Genomic DNA, 18,860 nt, shown 5'->3' with positions numbered 1-18,860 from the left:
AGAAGGGAGCATGTCTGAAAAGAACACCTGTAAACTGAGTCCAAAAACAAAGCTGACCACAACATGGGGTACAGAAGACGATGAGCAGATAACATACCTTCATTATCTTCTGGCATTCTAATCGGTCAGTATTTCACACTGACAAAACTGAAATGAAGTTGAGAATAAGGGAGCCATTTGACATAAGTCACATAAATTAGCCTCCAAAAGTACATAGCTGAGTGAGGTAAAGTGGAATAGATAAAAGAAATATGTAACTAGCACTGATTCTAATACCATTCGGCTGTATGCTTTTAATGTCTGCTGAAATTAACTTCCGGGTCCTATCAAGCTTTTTACCTTCAGTTTGGAAACAGAATTCAACCATCAGCATTAAGCCTGGTGAACTTTTAATATGAAGTTTCAATACATCCTAAAATAAGTCTTTAGAAATATATTTTTTTGACTTTTCATTAAGTCTCTGTGCTGTATCTGCTTCTAAAGCAAAATACCTGTCAAGATATAATACATGAACTATAAACTATAACTCTCAGTTAGATTAAATTATAGACCAAATGCTTATGTCTCACAAATTCATATCTTAGTCTGTTTCCCCAATGTTATAATAGGAGATGGAGCACTTGACAACTAGATTTTATGACGGGTAGAGCCTCCACTAAGATCAGTACCCCTATCTGGAAAAGAAAAAGCACTGGAGAGCTCCTATGCCCTCAAGCCATCAAGAAGAAAGACATACACACACACACACACACACACACACACACACACACACACACAAACCAGAAAGTAAATGGGTCAAACAATGAATATATTATTGCCTTGATTTTAGGACCTTCCCAGAAACCTGTGAAAAACTAAACTGAAACGAATTTATTTTTCATACACTTCTGTGGATTGTAAGTTTCCCGGTTTATTATGACTATACCAACTCAAACACACAAAAGAAGGGTTCAGCTTGGTTGTTACCTGATAAGTGGAGCAAGCCCTTCCTTATAAATTCTGTTTAATAACTCTAGGACTCAGCTTATACCAGACAACTAGAGAGAAGATGTCAGCCTACAGCCATACGGTCTGGTACCAGGAGACGGAGGATTTAGCTCCTTTCTTAAGAGTTCCCATGCAGGAACACAAACCAATAATCCTAGCACTCAGGAAGTAGAGGCAGGAGGACCAAAAGCTCAAGGCTATCCTTAGCTACACAGCAAGTCCAAGGCCAGCCTAGGATACATAAAACCTTCAGTAAATACATACACACATGCATACATACATACATACATACATACATGCATACATACATACATACGTGGAAGTAGCATGGAAGTACTTCTGTAGCTAACTATTGCACAGTTATGATATGCAAAGCTTTTTAAAAATTAAATAGCAAAATTAGCTGGATATGGTGGCACAAACCTTTAATCCCAACATTTGGGAGGTGGAGGAAGATGGATCTCTAAAAGTTCAAGGCCAGCCTGGTCTTCAAAATTAATTCCAGGACAGCCAGGGTTACACAGTAAAACCTTGTCTCAACAATAACAACAAAAAAAATGAGAAAATTTATATTAGTCAAATTTAGGAAAATAGGCATTCCAACAAAACACGGTGATATTACTCACAACAGTTACAACTCCCAAAGCTGCAGTGACTTAACCCCAAAGCCTATTTCTTGCCCACTGAAAGCTAATGGGAACAGAACAGGACAGTCATCCACTAAGTCAGTGCCACGTGAACCTATCCAGATGTGAGCAGAGCTCACAAAGTTGGGCCAGAGCTAAGGGCCATGATGCACAGCAATAACTTTCTGAAGAAGATATAGCCGGGCAGTGGTGGCGCAAGCCTTTAATCCCAGCACTCGGGAGGCAGAGGCAGGCGGATCTCTGTGAGTTCGAGGCCAGCCTGGTCTACAAGAGCTAGTTCCAGGACAGGCTCTAAAGCTACAGAGAAACCCTGTCTCAAAAAAAATAAAAAATAAAAATAAGATATAGCTCTTTGATGAACATGAATACCTTGCCATCTCCATAACAAAATTCATTTTTGATAGAAAAAGCATTAATTAGTTCTTTCAGACAGCTTTGGGGTAACAGAAATTAAGTGTGATAAAATGGGCTTTTCATCTATGCTCCTGGGAAACAAACTATTAGAGAAATTATGATAGACTTCTCATAAGCCAACAAGACAAGATGTGAGCCTCATCTCCATCTGTCAACTAAGTACCAAAGCACGGAGCACCGCTCTGGCTGTCCTGCTGCACAGCTACACAGCTCGCTGTATTGTTTCTTCCCAATCTACAGATAATGTAACTGAATTATCATCTCACACCACACCTAGGACTAAACTTAACTGTCTCCCTTTTTAAAAAATGATTTTTTTAATTTTATGTGTACAAGTCTATTTGCATGCATTTCAGTTCACCACACAAGCACATGGCCAGAAGGTGCGCAGTCCTCTGTAGCTAAAGTATCAGGCAGGTGTGAGTTGCCACATGGGTGCCAAGAACCAAGCCTGAGTCCTCTGCAGGAACAGCAAGTGATCCTAGGCAGTCAGCCATCTCTCCAGCTCCATAACTGGCCCCATGACAACTTAACTTCTGAAACTATTTCTGAAACCACCATAAAATCTAATAAGCTTCCTCTTCATTTCATAATACACATTCTAGAATTTTGCAATAATTCAGTAATCTAGTAAAAAGAAAAACAAACTTCATTAATTTCAACATTTCAGTTCCATAGCTAATTTCTATTTTTCTAAAATTCATATCTTCAAAATTTTCTCAGAAGTGGAATGAATATATACCTGACAGAAATTTATTCTAATTAAAACTAACATATAAAACAAAGATTGTGTCATAATTTAAAAATGTTCAGAATTTAAACAAATCCAGAGAGTGATTCCTGAGACTACTTTATCAGTGGGAATAGGAATGTTTCATAAGTACTTCATGAGACTACCTTATCAATGGGAATAGGAATGCTTCATAAAGGAAAGAATAGGAGTTTTGAAGGATCACATAGCAGCCAGGCTTGGCAGTGCACACCTTTTATCTCAGAAGCTGATGGATCTCTGAATTTGAGGCCAGTCTGGTCTACAGAGTGAGTACCACTGAAGAAGAGGAGAGGAGAGGGAGAGGGGAAAGGGGGTAGTGGAAGGGAGAGGGGAGAGAAAGAGAGGGAATAAGAGAGGAAAGGAAAGGGAGGGGAGGGGGAGGGGAAGGGGAGGGGAGGGGAGGGGAGGAGAGAGGAGAGGAGAGGAGAGGAGAGGAGAGGAGAGGAGAGGAGAGGAGAGGAGAGGAGAGGAGAGGAGAGGAGAGGAGAGGAGAGGAGAGGAGAGGAGAGGAGAGGAGAGGAGAGGAGAGGAGAGGAGAGGAGGTTTTCCAATCTAAGATACAGCAGAGTTCTTTCCAGTTAAGAATGGCTTCACAAAGCCCTAACTAACCCCCCCCCTCTCTCCATGTTTTTCCTTGTCCTCTCTTCTTCCTCACTTTTGGTCAGTTTTACTACTTCTCTATTTTCTACCTCACCAAAACATTACAAGGTATAGAGTTAATCCTCTAACTCATATTCACTTGGTAAAACTTAGACAAACAAAAGCAATATAAGAAGTTACTGTGAGGCTGTGGGGTAAAGGGAACACACCTCCATTGCCGGTGGGAGTGCAAACTGGTACAGCCACTTTGAGAATCAGTATGGCGATTTTTCAGAAAATTAGGAAACAACCTTCCTCAAGACCCAGCAATACCACTTTTGAGTATATATCCAAAGGATGCTCAATTGTGCTACAAGGACATGTGCTCAACTATGTTCATAGCAGCATTATTTGTCATAACCAGAACCTGGAAACAACCTAGATGCCCCGCGACCAAAGAATGGATAAGGAAACTGTGGTACATTTACACCTCGGAGTACTACACAGCAGAAAAAAATAATGACATTTTGAAATTTGCGGACAAATGGGTGGATCTAGAAAACATCATATTGAGTGAGGTAACCCAGACACAGAAAGACAAATATTATATTTCCTCATAAGTGGCTTTTAGACATAAAGCAAAGAAAAACCAGCCTACAATTCACAATCCCAGAGAACCTAAACAACGAGGACCCTAAGAGAGACTTACATAGATCTAATCTACGTGGGAAATAGGGAAAAAAAAGATCTCCTGAGCAAATTGAGAATGCGGGGATCATGAAGGAGGGTGGAATGGGAGGGGAGAGGAAGCGGGGAGTGGAGAAAAATATAGCTCAATCAAAACAATTAAGAATAAAATAAAATGTTCAATAGAAGAAGGAGAAGAAGAGGAGGAGGGGGAGAGGAAGAAGAAGAAGAAGAAGAAGAAGAAGAAGAAGAAGAAGAAGAAGAAGAAGAAGAAGAAGAAGAAGAAGAAGAAGAAGAAGAAGAAGAAGAAGAAGAAGAAGAAGAAGAAGAAGAAGAAGCAGCAGCAGCAGCAGCAGCAGCAGCAGCAGCAGCAGCAGCAGCAGCAGCAGCAGCAATCTGGAGAACAGTCCTCAGCCTAGCAAAACTTAGAGAGTTGCCCTTCAGTGAGATGAGAAGGCTTAAGAAGGTTTATGTGGCAGTCAGTGAACAAGTCCAGCATCTTACAAGGCTCACCTGACTCTCACACACAGCTATCATATCCTGGAAATTCTGGGTTTTAACTTTTTCCAAATTTACCCTTACTCCCTACCATCAAACTTTGTGTTCTCATCATTAGCAGCGGGATTGCTGGAAGAGTCTGCTAACTGGAGCCCTGCTCAAGTTTTACATTCTCATTATCATCGCTGTGAGAGTGTTTGTTTCCCAACTATTGTGCCATTGGTTAAATCCACCTCTACTGCCATCATGTTGAAACTCAAATCCTAAGAATACAGGATAAGGTCTCTTAAGAACTGACCCTTGGCCTCTCTCCAGTCTCCTCTGATAACTTGCATCCATCTAATGCATGTGCCCTGCTGAACCATTCCTTAACCACGCCCTATATGCTATGCATCTTTACAGTCAAAGAATTCTTTGGGTCAGGAAGTTTTGAGAAGGTTTTTGTTTAGAACAGTGCCATTTGCCTGTATGGCATCCCTTTGGGACACAAGAGAAATCATCTACCTATGACAGGTTGGGAAGCTTCTTCATGTGCATATGTTGGCTATTAGAAGTATCTGTATACCCAGAGAACTCTGTATGTCGTTAGTCAGAGAACACTGAAGTCTAGGAGTGAAACTTCAAGATACTTTAACAGAATAAAATGGTAGTTTGAAACAATGCCCAAGAAACAACAACCTACTTATAGGATCAGCTGGGATGATTTTACTATGGTTACTATAGACTAGAAACACCTCTAATGAATTTTCATGACATCTTATGTTATTTTGTCTTCCTATAAAACATTTAGTCTGTGAAAGGCATAAACTATTTATATCCAGTGCATTTTGTGTGAATCAAGTATACCACACCTGTTATACCAGCACTCCTGAGGCTGAAGCAAAAAGGCCATGAATCCAGGGCCAGCCTGGGCTACATGTCAAGACTGGCTGAGCAATTCGGAACACTGTACAAAAAGATCTGATGACCTAAGTTTGTTCCCCAGAACTCATGAGGTGGCAGAAAATAACTAAGTCCCGAAGGTAGACTGACCTCCACATATGTAACATGACACATGAATACCTGTAGTCAGAGATGCATGCAGAGACAATAAATGAATTAATTATTTAATACTTTTAAAGACCTGGAGATACAACTATCTCCTAGGTAAAGAATGTTTGCCTAGCACACACAGTACCTAGGTTCAATCCTGGAAGGAAAAAAAAAAAGGGTGATCTGTACATCCATCCTATAGTGGAATATTTGTGTTTTAATAAATAAAGCTTGCCTGAAGATCAGAGGGCAAAACAGCTACACTAGTGAACCATACGGGCCAGAGAGCCTTATAGGCACACACCTTTAATCCCAGGACTCGGGAGTGTGAGGCAGAGGGATCTCTGTGAGTTCAAGGCCACCCAGGGCTACAAGAGATTGAATCTGTCTAAAAGAGAAACAGAGCTCACACAACTGTGATCTCAGCACTTGGGATCACAGGCCTTTAATCCCAGCACTAGGGAGGTGGAGACAGGAGCAACAGGGCTGGGTGGAGAGAGGAATATAAGGGGGAAGGGACAGGAGCTCAGTGGAGTGTGAGTCTGAGGATTCGTGGAGACAGGATCTCACCCTTTCAGTCTGAAGACGTGGTAGAGGTAAGAACTCTCCAGTGGCTTGGCTGCTTTGCTTTTCTGACCTTCAGGTTGAACCCCAATATCTATCTCTGGGTTTTTATTATCCATGCTACAGCATCCACTATCATTCAGCTCCGCTCCATCCAATAGATATTTATTGATGATCAAAAAGAAATTTTGAAAGCAAAATATTCCTTACTTCCTAAGTTCGTTACATTTTAAAATGATATATAATTACAATCTTCTATTTTCTGGTGAAAATGGACAAAGTTTAAAAACAATTGCAATTGTGCAAATAAATAATTATAAAACATACAAGCTGCATTATATATGTCAGCTTCCCAAGTAAATTAGGCATAAATTTTAAAACTAAATTTTATTTTAGAAATAAGTATATTATTTAAAAATAATCTTCTTTTTTTTTTAATTATTAGATTTAACCTCAAAGATTCTCTTTAAAAAAGTGTTTATTCTATAAAAGTATATATATAATCTAGCAGAGGAGACAGACCATAAATTGGGAAACAAAGAAGATGCTAGAAGAAAGAAGAAAGAAGAACCCTGGTTAAAAGCATAGTCAGCAAGGGGAATGGGGTCTCTTGACATGCACATTTGGAGGGGAGGCTGGAAGGAGAAGAAAGACAAGTCACAAACAGATTCAGCTTTCTGAGCGAGTTGGAAGATGAGCATTCTAGTTCTAATAACCAGGCTTCAGGATTAGCTTAATCTGATAAGACTCTCGTTTATAATAGGAATAAGACAAATAAGAACATAACATATTTGGTTCAATAACATAATGAAAAGTTAATCACAAGGACAACCACAAAGTAGCCTCCACAAATTAGTCACTTATATCCCCTCTAGCAAGCAGTATTGGTAGTCATAGTATTTTCTCTGCTAGACCCTAGTGTTCAGACTTCCTATTCCAAGTCCTCAAACTCCCTCTCTTCAATCCCATGCTTACAAGTTATTTAAAAGTTCCTCGAAACCGGGCAGTGGTGGCACACACGGCTAAGCCTAGCACTCAGAAGGCAGAGGCAGGTGCATCTCTGTGAAATGAAGCCAGCCTGGTCCAGGAGTTCCGGAATAGCCAAAGCCACACAAAGAAATCCTGACTCTAAAACAAACAAACAAGTCCCTCCAACCATTGCAGCTTCCTACTAGACACAAAATAAACCTCTTAATTTTTAAAAAACAGGAAGATTTCACCTAAATATGTTATTAAAACATTTTAAGCCGGAAAGAGTGTTGTCTACAACTAGTAACCAAGAACAATCACTTATTGTATACCTACACACTCAGGAAACTCAGTCCATAATGATCAGTCCTGCACAATCACACACAAAGAGTATAGACTCGAAAACCCACAGACTTTAGTAATTTAAAGCAAGAGCTTATTACTCAGGGACACTTTGGGAACAACTAAGTCGGCCCATCACACTTGTCTCCTCCCCTTTATTCACACAGTGCAACTGTCCCTTTATTAAAATGTCCTGTCAACTGGAAAATATCATTAGCTGCTATCTTCAAAACACAGACTGTAACATTAGATACTTTCTCATAAAAATGCCAAGCTATTGCTAGAATACATCTGAATCCTTAACAACTAAAGGTTTTCACTTTTGTCAAAGGCAATGGATATTTACAAGGTGCGATGATCATCTTTATTAGAAGTCTTTATGATTCACTATCATCTGGGGTGCTATGTAGAGAGATATAGATAGACAGATAGGTAGACAAGCAGACAGACAAATAGTAGAATAAAGAAGGCCATGCAAAGCTGACCACACATCTAGAGAGCATAAATTTGGAAACATTTTTACAATCCTAACTAGTGAAAGGGAGAGAGGGTGAATAAGGTCCCAACACAGGAAACCCTGAGCAGCTCCTGAGCAGTTATGAGCGGTAAGGGAAATCTAAATGCTCCTGAACAAACGGAAAGGCCCTCACTCCCACTGGTAACACAGAAACTGCAGGCTAAATCTACACTGGCGCATTTATTACTGAAATTCTGACCAAGCTGACCACACACTGATTTGGCAGGGAAGCAGGGAAATCTCCCAGTATGTGTGACTTACGCATACTACCTCTACAAAAATAAATTTAGTATTTATTGAAGTTTACTGACTCTTTTAAAGAATTTTATTTCTAAGAATTTTCCCAGAGATGCAGTCCTATACATTGAAAACATGTATCAAAGTACTGTGTCTAGTGGCAAAATAGAAACAACTTAAAACCTAAAAGTATGGCCTTAGTCAAGGAAATTACAAAACGTTCAGCAAATGGGATAGATAATGGCACTGAACTGAATGTGGAAATTATTTCCTACAAAGTAAAATGCAGGACATACTTGTACTTTTATATTTGCATACAAACATGCATATATGGGTGGTAGTGGCACATGACTTTAATCCCAGCACTTGAGAAGCAGAAGCAGGAGGATCTCTGTGAGTTCAAGACCAGCCAGGGATACACAGGAAAACCCTGTCTCAAAAACAAACAACAACAAAACACATAAGTATATATGTGTACACACATACAAATGCATGCTCTTATATACACATACATCTCTTGTGCCTAGATTTTATTGTGCATAGAATAAAGATGTTAGTAACAATAATTGCACATGGCAAATAAATAGGTAAATAAAATATTTTTTATCAAAAGTATATATTATTTATTAAATAAACAATTTTGTAAATTAACTTTAGAAACTACTTGTAAGTTTGCATCATTAAAAAATTTCAGCTGGGTGTGGTGACACACACGCCTATGATACTAGCCTTCAAGAGGCAGAGGTAGGCAGATCTGTGTAAGTTTGAGGCCAGCCTGCTCTACATGATGAGTTCCAGGACAGCTAGGGCTATAGAGAAAGACTCTGTCCCAAAATAAAAATTATCCAGGCATGGTGGCACATACCTTTAATCCCAACATTTGGGTGGCAGAGACAGGTGGATCTCTGTGAGTTTGAGGCCAGCCCAGTCTACACAGCTAGTTCTAAGCAAGCCAGGGCTACAAATCAACACTCTGCTCCAAATATAAATAAATAAACTAAATACAATATAACATTTAGAAGTACTCACATATGTACACAACATATCCTTATTAATCTCATCTATGATGAATATGCTTTATTCTCTTTATTTGGGGAGCAAGTTGTCCTTTTAACATTAATAGAAAATCAAAGTGGAAAATGAGACATAATATAATACGCACCTCCTGAAACACATAAATAGCCAGATGTGGTAACACAATGTCTATAATCCTAGCACTTGGGACTGGGAAGGTAGAGGCAGAAGGACTGTGAGTTTGAGGACAAACTGGGTTACACAGAAAGATACTATCCAATGGGGAGGAAAAAAAAGAGGGGATGGAAGAAAGTTTTTTTTTAAAAAAAGGAAAAAGAGTAGGAAGAAAGGGAAGGGAGAAGAAAATCATCTCTGTGTTCAAAATACTTGGTATAAAAAACTATGTTAGGTGCATAATAAACCAATACATATTTACTGAATACCTTTCTTTTTGAGTTTAGTAGTTTTGCCTTCTTGATGCACCTTTTACAAAAAAAAATTAAAAGCACACAAAAATAAAAACGAGAGACAATGGAAATATAACATTCACTAAATAATTTCTCTTTCAAAACGCGATTCCTCGTTTTCCACAAAATGAGTGAACCATCCCACGGGCACTGCAATTCAGTCAGCATTGCTTCCTAGGCCCCATTATGTGTCAAGGATGCTAGACAGCTAAGCCACAGAAGAGTGGCTCCCCAAGACTCCAGACTGCAGCCACTGCAGGAACTCATGCAAGGGCTTTGCTTAGACAGAAGGCTTTCTCAGGTGTGAACGCAGAGCTGGGCCTTGAAGAAATCACTAACAATGAATGCAAATCATTTTCAGTTATTTAGGCTGCTACTAAGGGAATTTACTGTAGCAGCCTCAGCCTGCTTCAATGGCTCACCTTCCTCACTGGAAACATCTCAGGCATGACCTTCTAATGTATGCATTTACTCATAAATGATATGCATCTTAGTATTGATCTATATTAAGCACTAATGGGGCTTAGTCTCTTCCCCCATAAGCTTTCATCAGCTCTTCTTGTATCCCATCACACCATCTTGTGAGGCCTTGGGTACAAACATCTTACTTTGCATAACACTGTGAGCATAAAGCTCACAGATCACACAGAGTATTTTTATCCACTTTTCAATTGCCTCACACATCAAACTATTTTTAACGTAATACTTTTAAAGTATCAGGCATAAATTTGAACTTTGGTTTACTTCCCTGTGCCTGTGACCTTCTCTCAGAAAAGATGCTGGCATGCAATGAAATGATAGCACTATCAAGAAATAAAAGACTTTCTCCGTGAGTTGAGAAGCAGCCCTAAAGTTTCAAGGGAAAGGGTAGTCACAATGACCCGCATCATTTTTCCTGCAGAGCACATCAGCTATTTAACACCAAACCTGGAACACATTATTTACTAAATGGTCCAATTCTTCAAAATGATTTGCCTCTTGCTACTCTAATTCTGTTATAAAGTTTGCTCTGTTTCCTTGTCTAATCTCACTTCAAAAGTACTTTAGATCACATTGAAAGCTATGCAAATAAGTACTTAAATCTGAATCTATATTTTTCATTGATGTAATTTCACATATTGTATGGATATGTTTACAGAGTGTGTCTACCTAAACAATGTGAAATAAATGGACAGACACATGTATTTGCAAAGTATGTGGGTTTATCTGGAGGCATACACACAAATAGTTAACCTGAAAAACCCTTTAATAACATCTGTGCAATAAAATACTGCTCGTTTTGAGCAATTTTTAATTCAGCAATCACACATTCTATTAAGTGTCCATTTCTTGAAACTGTAAATATAGAACTATATGAAATTAACAAGCTAATAAACTTTATGATTTAATTTACTATAAATAAAAACCCATTTCCATTTAAATATGTGGGTCAAAGAAATAAAGCCACATTTTATTTGAACATCATTTTGGCAACACTAATTTTGACTATATTAAGAAATATAAATTCATATATATGAATATAAAATTATAATGACCAAAAGTTTAACACTATTAGTATGTACATTAAAGTTGAACCAAGTTATGAGTATGCTCAAAAAGCTTTTTAAAACTATATTATTTCATAGTTTAAGGTGATTAAATTACTTAAGTATTCAAACCTAAAAGTCAGTTTTGAAGAAGCAATTCTTAATTTCAGTTTAATATGTCAGGAATACATTTGCTCTTTTTTCCTTCCTCATTTTGTGAGAAACTGCGCCTTTTCCTAAGATACATACCTATTTGATACAAGCTCTGTTACCAGAGTATGCAAAATATATTTCAACTAAATATGAAAAAATTAACACGTAGACAAAGTGTGTTTTCATATGTGAAAGAATAGTGAATCCAACAACCTGTTTTCAACCCAGGTGGCTGGAGGGCAGTATGCGATTTCTTCTCACAGAGGAAGCCTACACTTTTAATTGTATGTTTCTATAGAGATTGTGGGAAAGTGTATTTCGTGACTTGCAAAAGAACTGTCCCTCTTTAGGCATACACAATTTATATAGTGAGTAACTCGTTTCGAGCAAAAATGGAAAACATGACTTGAATAAACATAAAAGGTTACACATCTAAACGGTGACTTTCCCGAAGTAACTGAGATAGCAAAAACCATAAAACATTTAAAAGCAAGCCTGCAGCAGCAAATCTCAGCTACCCTGCTATGGTAACAAGGGATCCCCAAGCCAAGGGAAACTCAGTCTGGACAGTTCCCTGGTGCTGAAGTTACGCCGCCTGGAAACCGCCGTCTGGCTGCTACTTTCACGCCTCCCACCCTCGGCAAAAACACAAATCCGGGCGGGCTGGACTGTGAGCAAACAGAGTAGAACTTGCCGAGCTGGGGACCGCGCCGGGGGAGCCGTCGCCGGCCGGGAGGCTGGCAGGGCGAGCGCAGGGTGCTAGCACCCGCCGGGGGGGAGGGGCTGGAAGATGGCGGCGGCCGCACACCCACCCGAGACGCCACGGCGCTTAGGCCCCTGGCCCGCGCCGCCGCCGCCGCCGCCGCCTTCCTGCCGGCCCGCGGCCGCCGTGGGCAGCGCGCGTCTTCCCGGGCTGGGGCCAGCGCGGGCCGAGGGGCCGCGGCGAGAGCTCGCACCCCGGGCGGGCCGGCGGGCGAGCGGGCCTGGGCGCCGGCAGCCGGGTCGGCCCCGGGAGCACCTGTGCACGGCCATATTGGATTCCGTGCCCCAGTCCCGGCCTGGGCGCGGGGGCGGCGGGAAAGGAAATGGGGCGCGCGGAGCCCCGGGATCAGCCTCAGCCCCGGAGCCCGAGCGGCCCGCGAGGCGGGCGCCCGGGGGAAAGGACGCGTCCAGAGCTGGCACAGACCCGCGGCCGGGCTCGCTCGGCGGGCGCCCGCCCTCCGCGACACACACCCCCCCGCCGCTCTGACAACTCCAAGGCGAGCGACCCCGGCGGCCGCGGCGGCCCCGGCGGGCGGTGAGGCGGCGATCGCGCCCGTCAGGGGAGCGGCCCGCGCGAGGGGGGCGGAGGGCGCGAGGCGGGAAGATGGAGCCCGGTCCTTACTTGAGCACGGACTGCTCCTTCTCCTCTTCTTTCTTCTGGCGATCCATGACGGCCAGGATGATCTTCCGCTCCTCTTCCGTGAGGTGGCTGAGGTCCGGCATCTCGGGCTGAGGAGGAGGCTGCGAGGCCGCCGAGGTGGCCACCGGGCGGCCCCGGGGCCCGAGCGGAGCCGACATGTTGGCTGGAGCCGCACCACCCTCGGCAAGCAGGGAGGCAACTCCGCGGGCAGCGGCGGCTCCGGCGCGGGCGGCTCGGGCAGCCTCCGGCGCTGGGACCAAGACATACAAATCAATGGCCTTCAATCGCGGGCGACAGCCCCCCTCCCCCCCAGGAAAGGAAGCGGGGGGAGGGGAGGCCCGCGGTGGGGTGGGGGGAGGAGGAGAGAGGGAGGGGAGGGAGGGCCGAGGCGTGTGCGCTCCGGGGAAATGTGGCTCCTTCCCGGGGGCGAAGGGCTGGCAAGTGAGCGAGCGGTTCGCGGGAGCGCGGAGGAGTGCGCCGAGCGGCGAGGGAGGGCGCTGGAGTAAGGTGGCGGGGACGGCGGAGGGTGGGGTGACGGGAGGGAGCGGGCGGGAGGGCGGCGCGCCGGCTGGGGCGCGAGTGGCCGGTGGAAGGAAGCGCCACCCCGCCAGCACGACCCCCTGGGGAGTCCCGGGAAGTCGCGCACTGTGCCCTGCGTGTGTGCGTGTGTGTGTGTGTGTGTGAGTGTGTGTGTGTGTGTGTGTGTGTGCGTGTGTGTGTGTCCCTCCACCCCGGGGGAGCTGAGGGGAGCGAGGCAGTGGCGCGGCTGTCCCGCCGCCTGGCACGCGTCACCGGCTCCGTCCGGGCCGCCGAGGGAGAAGCCCTCCGGGAAGGCAGCGCGAGGCGCGCCGGGCTGCGGCTAGAGACCCCCGGCCCCAACGCCAACGCCCGGACCCGGGGACCTCGCCCGGGCCGAGGGGTCAACACGTGCTCGCCCGGGGTCCCGACACCCCTCCCCCGTGTCCGTGTCCGCTGAGTCGGCGCTCGGGCCGGCTCCCTGCGCCGCTGCCTCCGCCCTTCTCCCCGCGGCGCCTCCAGAGCGCCCAGGCCCGCGCTCGCCTGCCGCTCGTCCCCGGTCCCCTGCGAAAAGGACCGAACCCGGCAGGGAACCGGGGGGGGGGGGCATGTCAGGAATGGGACGCGGTCTGGGGGCGGCGGGGCCGGGGAACGAGCGTCTCGGGTGACTGGCGGGAGGGGACCGTGCGCGCCCGAGCTCTCCCGGGCGGGGTCCTGGGATTGGGATGATCCGGAGCAGGTGGGTGTCCCTGCGGGGTCGGGCACCCGGAAGGGGCACAGAGCCTTGACAGTGGCCTGCGGGAGGGAAGAGAGGATGGCGAGCGCTGGCAGTGTCTCGGGCCGGACAAGGGGCAGGGGTGCGGAAGTTCTGGGAACTGGGCTGGCTGCACCGAGAGGCACTGGAAGGAGGACACTGGAGACCGAGGTGACAGCCGGGCGGGCGAGGAGGCAACTGGAAGGTACACGGGGCCAAGGACCAGACCTGCTCCCCAGAGGATGAGCTTGGACCGAGGAGTCGGGCTCTTTGGCCCGTTCCTGCCCTTCACTCTAGAGAAGAGAGATGGGAGCTGAGTTTAGAGGCTGAAGATGGGCTCCGGGAAAGGAGAGCAGAAGGAAAACCGGCTCCAGGAGGAGGGAGGTGGCCAAGAGCTGCCCGGACAGCTTGCCCTGGGGCGGGGCGAGCCAGAGGGGGGTGATCCGGATCACCCCATCTTCCTCCTCTTGCCGCTGTAGACAAGTGCTTCGGATGGCAAGGTTAGAGTGTGCGAGGGTGGGTGTGTGTGTGTGTGTGTGTGTGTGTGTGTATACACACCTCTATCATAGCCTTCTATGCTAGCACTGCTTAGTACCAGGCCAGATGATGGGGTGTGTGTGTGTGTGTGTGTGTGTGTGTGTGTGTGTGTGTGTACACCTCTACCACGCCTTCTATGCTAGCACTGCTTAGTACCAGGCCAGATGATGGGCTGGTGAGTAAAGCCTCCGGGGTTTGTATTGTATTTGTGTGTAGTAAACGCTCCCTCCTCCCTCTGCTCCCCAGGTACCTTCTGCCTAGCTTCAGTTTAAGAGAACTGGGAACAGACAAAGCGGCACTAGATGTCTCTTGTGGTTTCTAAGCTGAAATTTCTGTATTGTTTTTCTCCACGCTTTGTAACTGGCAAGAAGAAATCGAAACGTTTGCTTATGTTTTGTATCATAATATCATTATCATTACTGCTGGTTACTACATCCGCTCACCTGTTTTCCACCAGATTTATAATCTGGGGCTGGGCAAGCCAGATGAGATATGTATCACAACTGATTTAAATGTCTTACAGTTAAAGAATTTTTATAGAGCTCTAACCCAAGCTCCTCATAAAGGAGATTGAAGACCAAGATCAGGAGATTTATAAATATGCGTAAGTAGTAGAACTGGAACCAAAATGTAGATCAACTTAGTCCGATGTAAAACTATCATGGTTTTCAACCTTAGCACATGAAAATTCCAAGTCGCTTTTTAAAATACCTGATCCCAACCCTAGAGCAAATGAGTCTGTTTCTAGGACTGAGACCTTAGCTATGGCTGTGTTTTGAAAGTACTCCAGCTGACTAATGTCTATAAGGTTGAGAGCCATACATTTAAGACAATGCTGAAGAAGAACAAGACAGCAAAGAAGACAACAAGCAAAATGAAACACTTCTAAAAACTGAATCACTTACCTAAATAAAGTTCAAATGTTAACTTTTATTTTACACACACTCCTTTGCTCCTATGCAATAAGTTCCCAATCAGTTGGTATCCATTCTTACAGCTTTACCCTAGGAAACACCAGCCACAAAAACACGGGAAATTTTCCTTTAAACATAATGATAGCACTATAAATAATAATGTTCCACCTTAAATCTGATTCCATTTTTAAAAATACCATCCTCCAAACCCCAGCCAACATCATCCCAACAGGATCAAAAACTAGAATGTGCACACATTGCTGAGTCTGAAGATACTGAGGTTAAAATAGCTTAGTTATTTCAGATACATAAGACGTGAACTTGGAAGCAATTATTCAGACTCGAAAAAAAAATGTGGGTTCATTTACAGCAGAGGGTCACCTTCTGGGACCTACATTCTTCTCTGCCAGTCACATAGAGCACTGTGGTGTTTCCTGGGCACATGCACAGACACGGCCTCACCTCCCTGGGTGACAACACCAGCTCTTGAGACACAGTGGGCATGAACTTCTAAGAGTATGAGTGGGCTGCCAGGATCTCCTGTCTGGGCGTTTTGTTGTTGCTGCTGTGTTTTGTTTTGTTCCAATCTTTTACTTGCTACAACTGAATTTTCCTTAAAAGTGAAAGTACATAAAATTATCTGTACCTTTACAAAGTGAAAATGTGTCACTATTTTTGTAACGCACGAATAGATTATATATGTGCATATATAGCATATAGAACTTTAAAATGGGCTGTATCCTAGGTGATATACTTTAAAAATACTCACCCAATTTAAGATGTGATTGCTATGCTCTTAACGAAATAAAGTACCCTTAAAAGGCTTTGGTTTTCCAGCATATGGATCTTAGAAGTATCTATTTTGTTCAGATTTTGTGTTACTTGAAATGTTCGTCTTTTCTTACTTCGTCATGTATGGAATTCTATTTTACTTGGACATGTTCCTCAGAAGGTGAACACATTTGTAGTAGACTCAAAATGCAGTGTCCTTGCTTGAGAAGTCACTTTCCTTTATTACTGAATTTGGGATATTATAGGCTTATGACCCCTGTTAACTTCGCTTTTACATAATCACAAAGACTATTTATAATCTGCTAGGTAAGTATTAGGAGATACACCTGAAGTAAAAACTATAAAATGATCACGTTCTTAAAATCTGGAACACTTCACAAGACTCGGAATCATTTCGCCTCTACTGCTGCGTCCAGATAGGTGACTGTCATTCTACAGCTTGTCCTAACAGGTGTGCTGCTTCTGTCCTTTACTCTGATGGAACAGGGCCTGCTTTCATCAAATTACACCGTACTGGGGGCATTCCCTTGATTAATGAGTGATGTAGGAGGACCCAGCACATGGTGGGCACTGCTGCCCTGGGCAGGTAGTCCCTTGGTTCAGAAGAAAGCAAGCAGAGGAGACCAGGAAACAGCATCTCCCCAATGATACCTGCTTCAGTTACTGCCTCCAAGTTCTTGCCATGAGTTCCTGGGCCTCCCCGGATGACTGACTACAAAGCCTGTAACCCATAAGCCAAATGAACCCTTCTTTCCGAAAGTTGCTTTTGGCCAGTTTCTTTTGTCATAGTAACAGAGACACAAATTAGAACAACTGGTACCAGAAGTGGATTTGTGGTGTTGAGGAGGCATAAGCTTAGGCATTTGAATGCTTGGTCCCCAGTTGGTAGAGGCTTAGCATGGGGAGCTTGCTGGAGGAAGTATGTCACTGGGGGCAGCTTTGAGACTGTAGGCTCACCCGACTTTAAGTCTGCTTGATCATCTGACCTCCCTCCCTGTACCTCTCCACCTTGTTTTTTGTATTCTGTAAGGGATGTAATCTCAGCTTCCTGCTCCTGACACCATGCCTGCTGCTCCCCGGTTTATTTCCCCATTATTGTTGACTGTTACTTCTCTCTCTGGAGAGACTCAAACTCTTAGGTTGCCTTGGTCATGGTGTTATCACAGTCAGATGTGTGAGGCCCTGGACTCAAGCCCCATGGGCAGAAATGAACAAGCACCCTAAAACCACTCAACCCACACAGGTCAAAATATTGAGATGTCTCCCTGCTTATTCAGTACCAACTGAACTCCTTCACTAGTCTGCAAGTGCCATCTGAGCCCTAATCTCATCCCATAGTTAGTACTACCATACTTCCCTTGAACTATTTCTTCCTTTCACAGTGATGTTTACTTAGTAATTCCTTTTTCAGATTTTTGCTCATCCTTCCCTTCTATTTAATGTTCCATCTTCCAGACCCTCACACCCATCACTCCAGCCTCTTTTTCCTGTTCCAGTGCACTTTGCTTCTTCTGATGAGTGTATTTTCACTATTAATTGAAGCACTTTACTGCAGTTTATTGTTTATCATTGATTGTATACTTCCACCTACTAAGCTATGTAGATGGAACGGCGGGCTGTGTCCCGCCACCTGGCTAGCTTTACCCAAAATAATTACATGGAAACTATATTCTTTTAAACACTGCCTGGCCCATTAGTTTCAGCTTCTTATTGGTTATTTCTCACATCTTGCTTTAACCCATATTTAGTAATCTGTGTAGCACCTCGAGGTGGTCGCTTACCAGGAGAGATCTTAACCTGCATCTGTCTTGGAGAGGAGAAGCATGGCGACTGACTATGGCGACTGTCTGAAGCATCTGCCTTCTCTCTCCCAGAATTCTGTTCTGTCTACTCTGCCTACCTAATTTTCTGTCCTATTAAAGGGCCAAGGCAGTTTCTTTATTAACCAATGAAAGTAACACATAGATGACTCTCCTCCATCAAAGCTATAAGCACATGAACAGGAATTTTATCAATATATCCCAAGCATCTAGAATAATGCATGGTGCTGTGGGATAATGCTCTTATATACTGTAAAGATTTGTCACTCATATTGCTTTAATAAAATAATGATTGGTCCATAGCAAGGCAGAAAGTATAGGTGGGGCAACCAAAGCAGGAGAATTCTGGGAAGAGGAAAGGCAAAAAGTCAGTCACCAGCCAGATGCATAGGAAGCAATAATGTCTCACTGTAAAAAGGTACCAAGTTACATTGCTAACAATAAATAAGAATTATGGGTTAAGATGTAAGAGCTAGATAATAATAATCCTGAGCTAATAGGCCAAACAGTTTATAATTACTGTAAGCCTCTGCATGTTTCTTTGGAACTGAATGGCAGAAACTTCTGTCTTCAAATCTGTAGCTTTGAGCAGGACAGAAACTTCCATCAACAGCACAGCTCATAGTGGATGCCTCAACAAGTATTTGGTTAATTGCTTTCCTATGTGAAACTTTATCATTACTGGCTTAAACTGGACAGGAGAATGGGAGAATGGCATTC

General features: G+C 44.0%; 1 protein-coding gene across 2 annotated transcripts in view; it reads right to left on the bottom strand.

Annotated features, from left to right (window-relative positions):
- Rims2 (regulating synaptic membrane exocytosis 2) overlaps positions 1 to 12,965 on the bottom strand; it is a 411,096-nt gene extending 398,131 nt beyond the window's left edge. For both annotated transcript variants that reach the window (XM_042055663.1, XM_042055664.1), the window contains exon 1: positions 12,790 to 12,965. In XM_042055663.1, the coding sequence (XP_041911597.1) occupies positions 12,790 to 12,965 (176 nt within the window). The remainder of the gene's footprint in view (positions 1 to 12,789) is intronic.
- Between the last annotated feature and the right edge of the window lie 5,895 nt (positions 12,966 to 18,860).

Source organism: Arvicola amphibius, chromosome 9 (genome assembly GCF_903992535.2).
Source record: "Arvicola amphibius chromosome 9, mArvAmp1.2, whole genome shotgun sequence".
Lineage (NCBI taxonomy): Eukaryota > Metazoa > Chordata > Mammalia > Rodentia > Cricetidae > Arvicola > Arvicola amphibius.
Note: the sequence above shows the minus strand (reverse complement) of the source record. Positions and strands in the feature narration are given on the sequence as shown.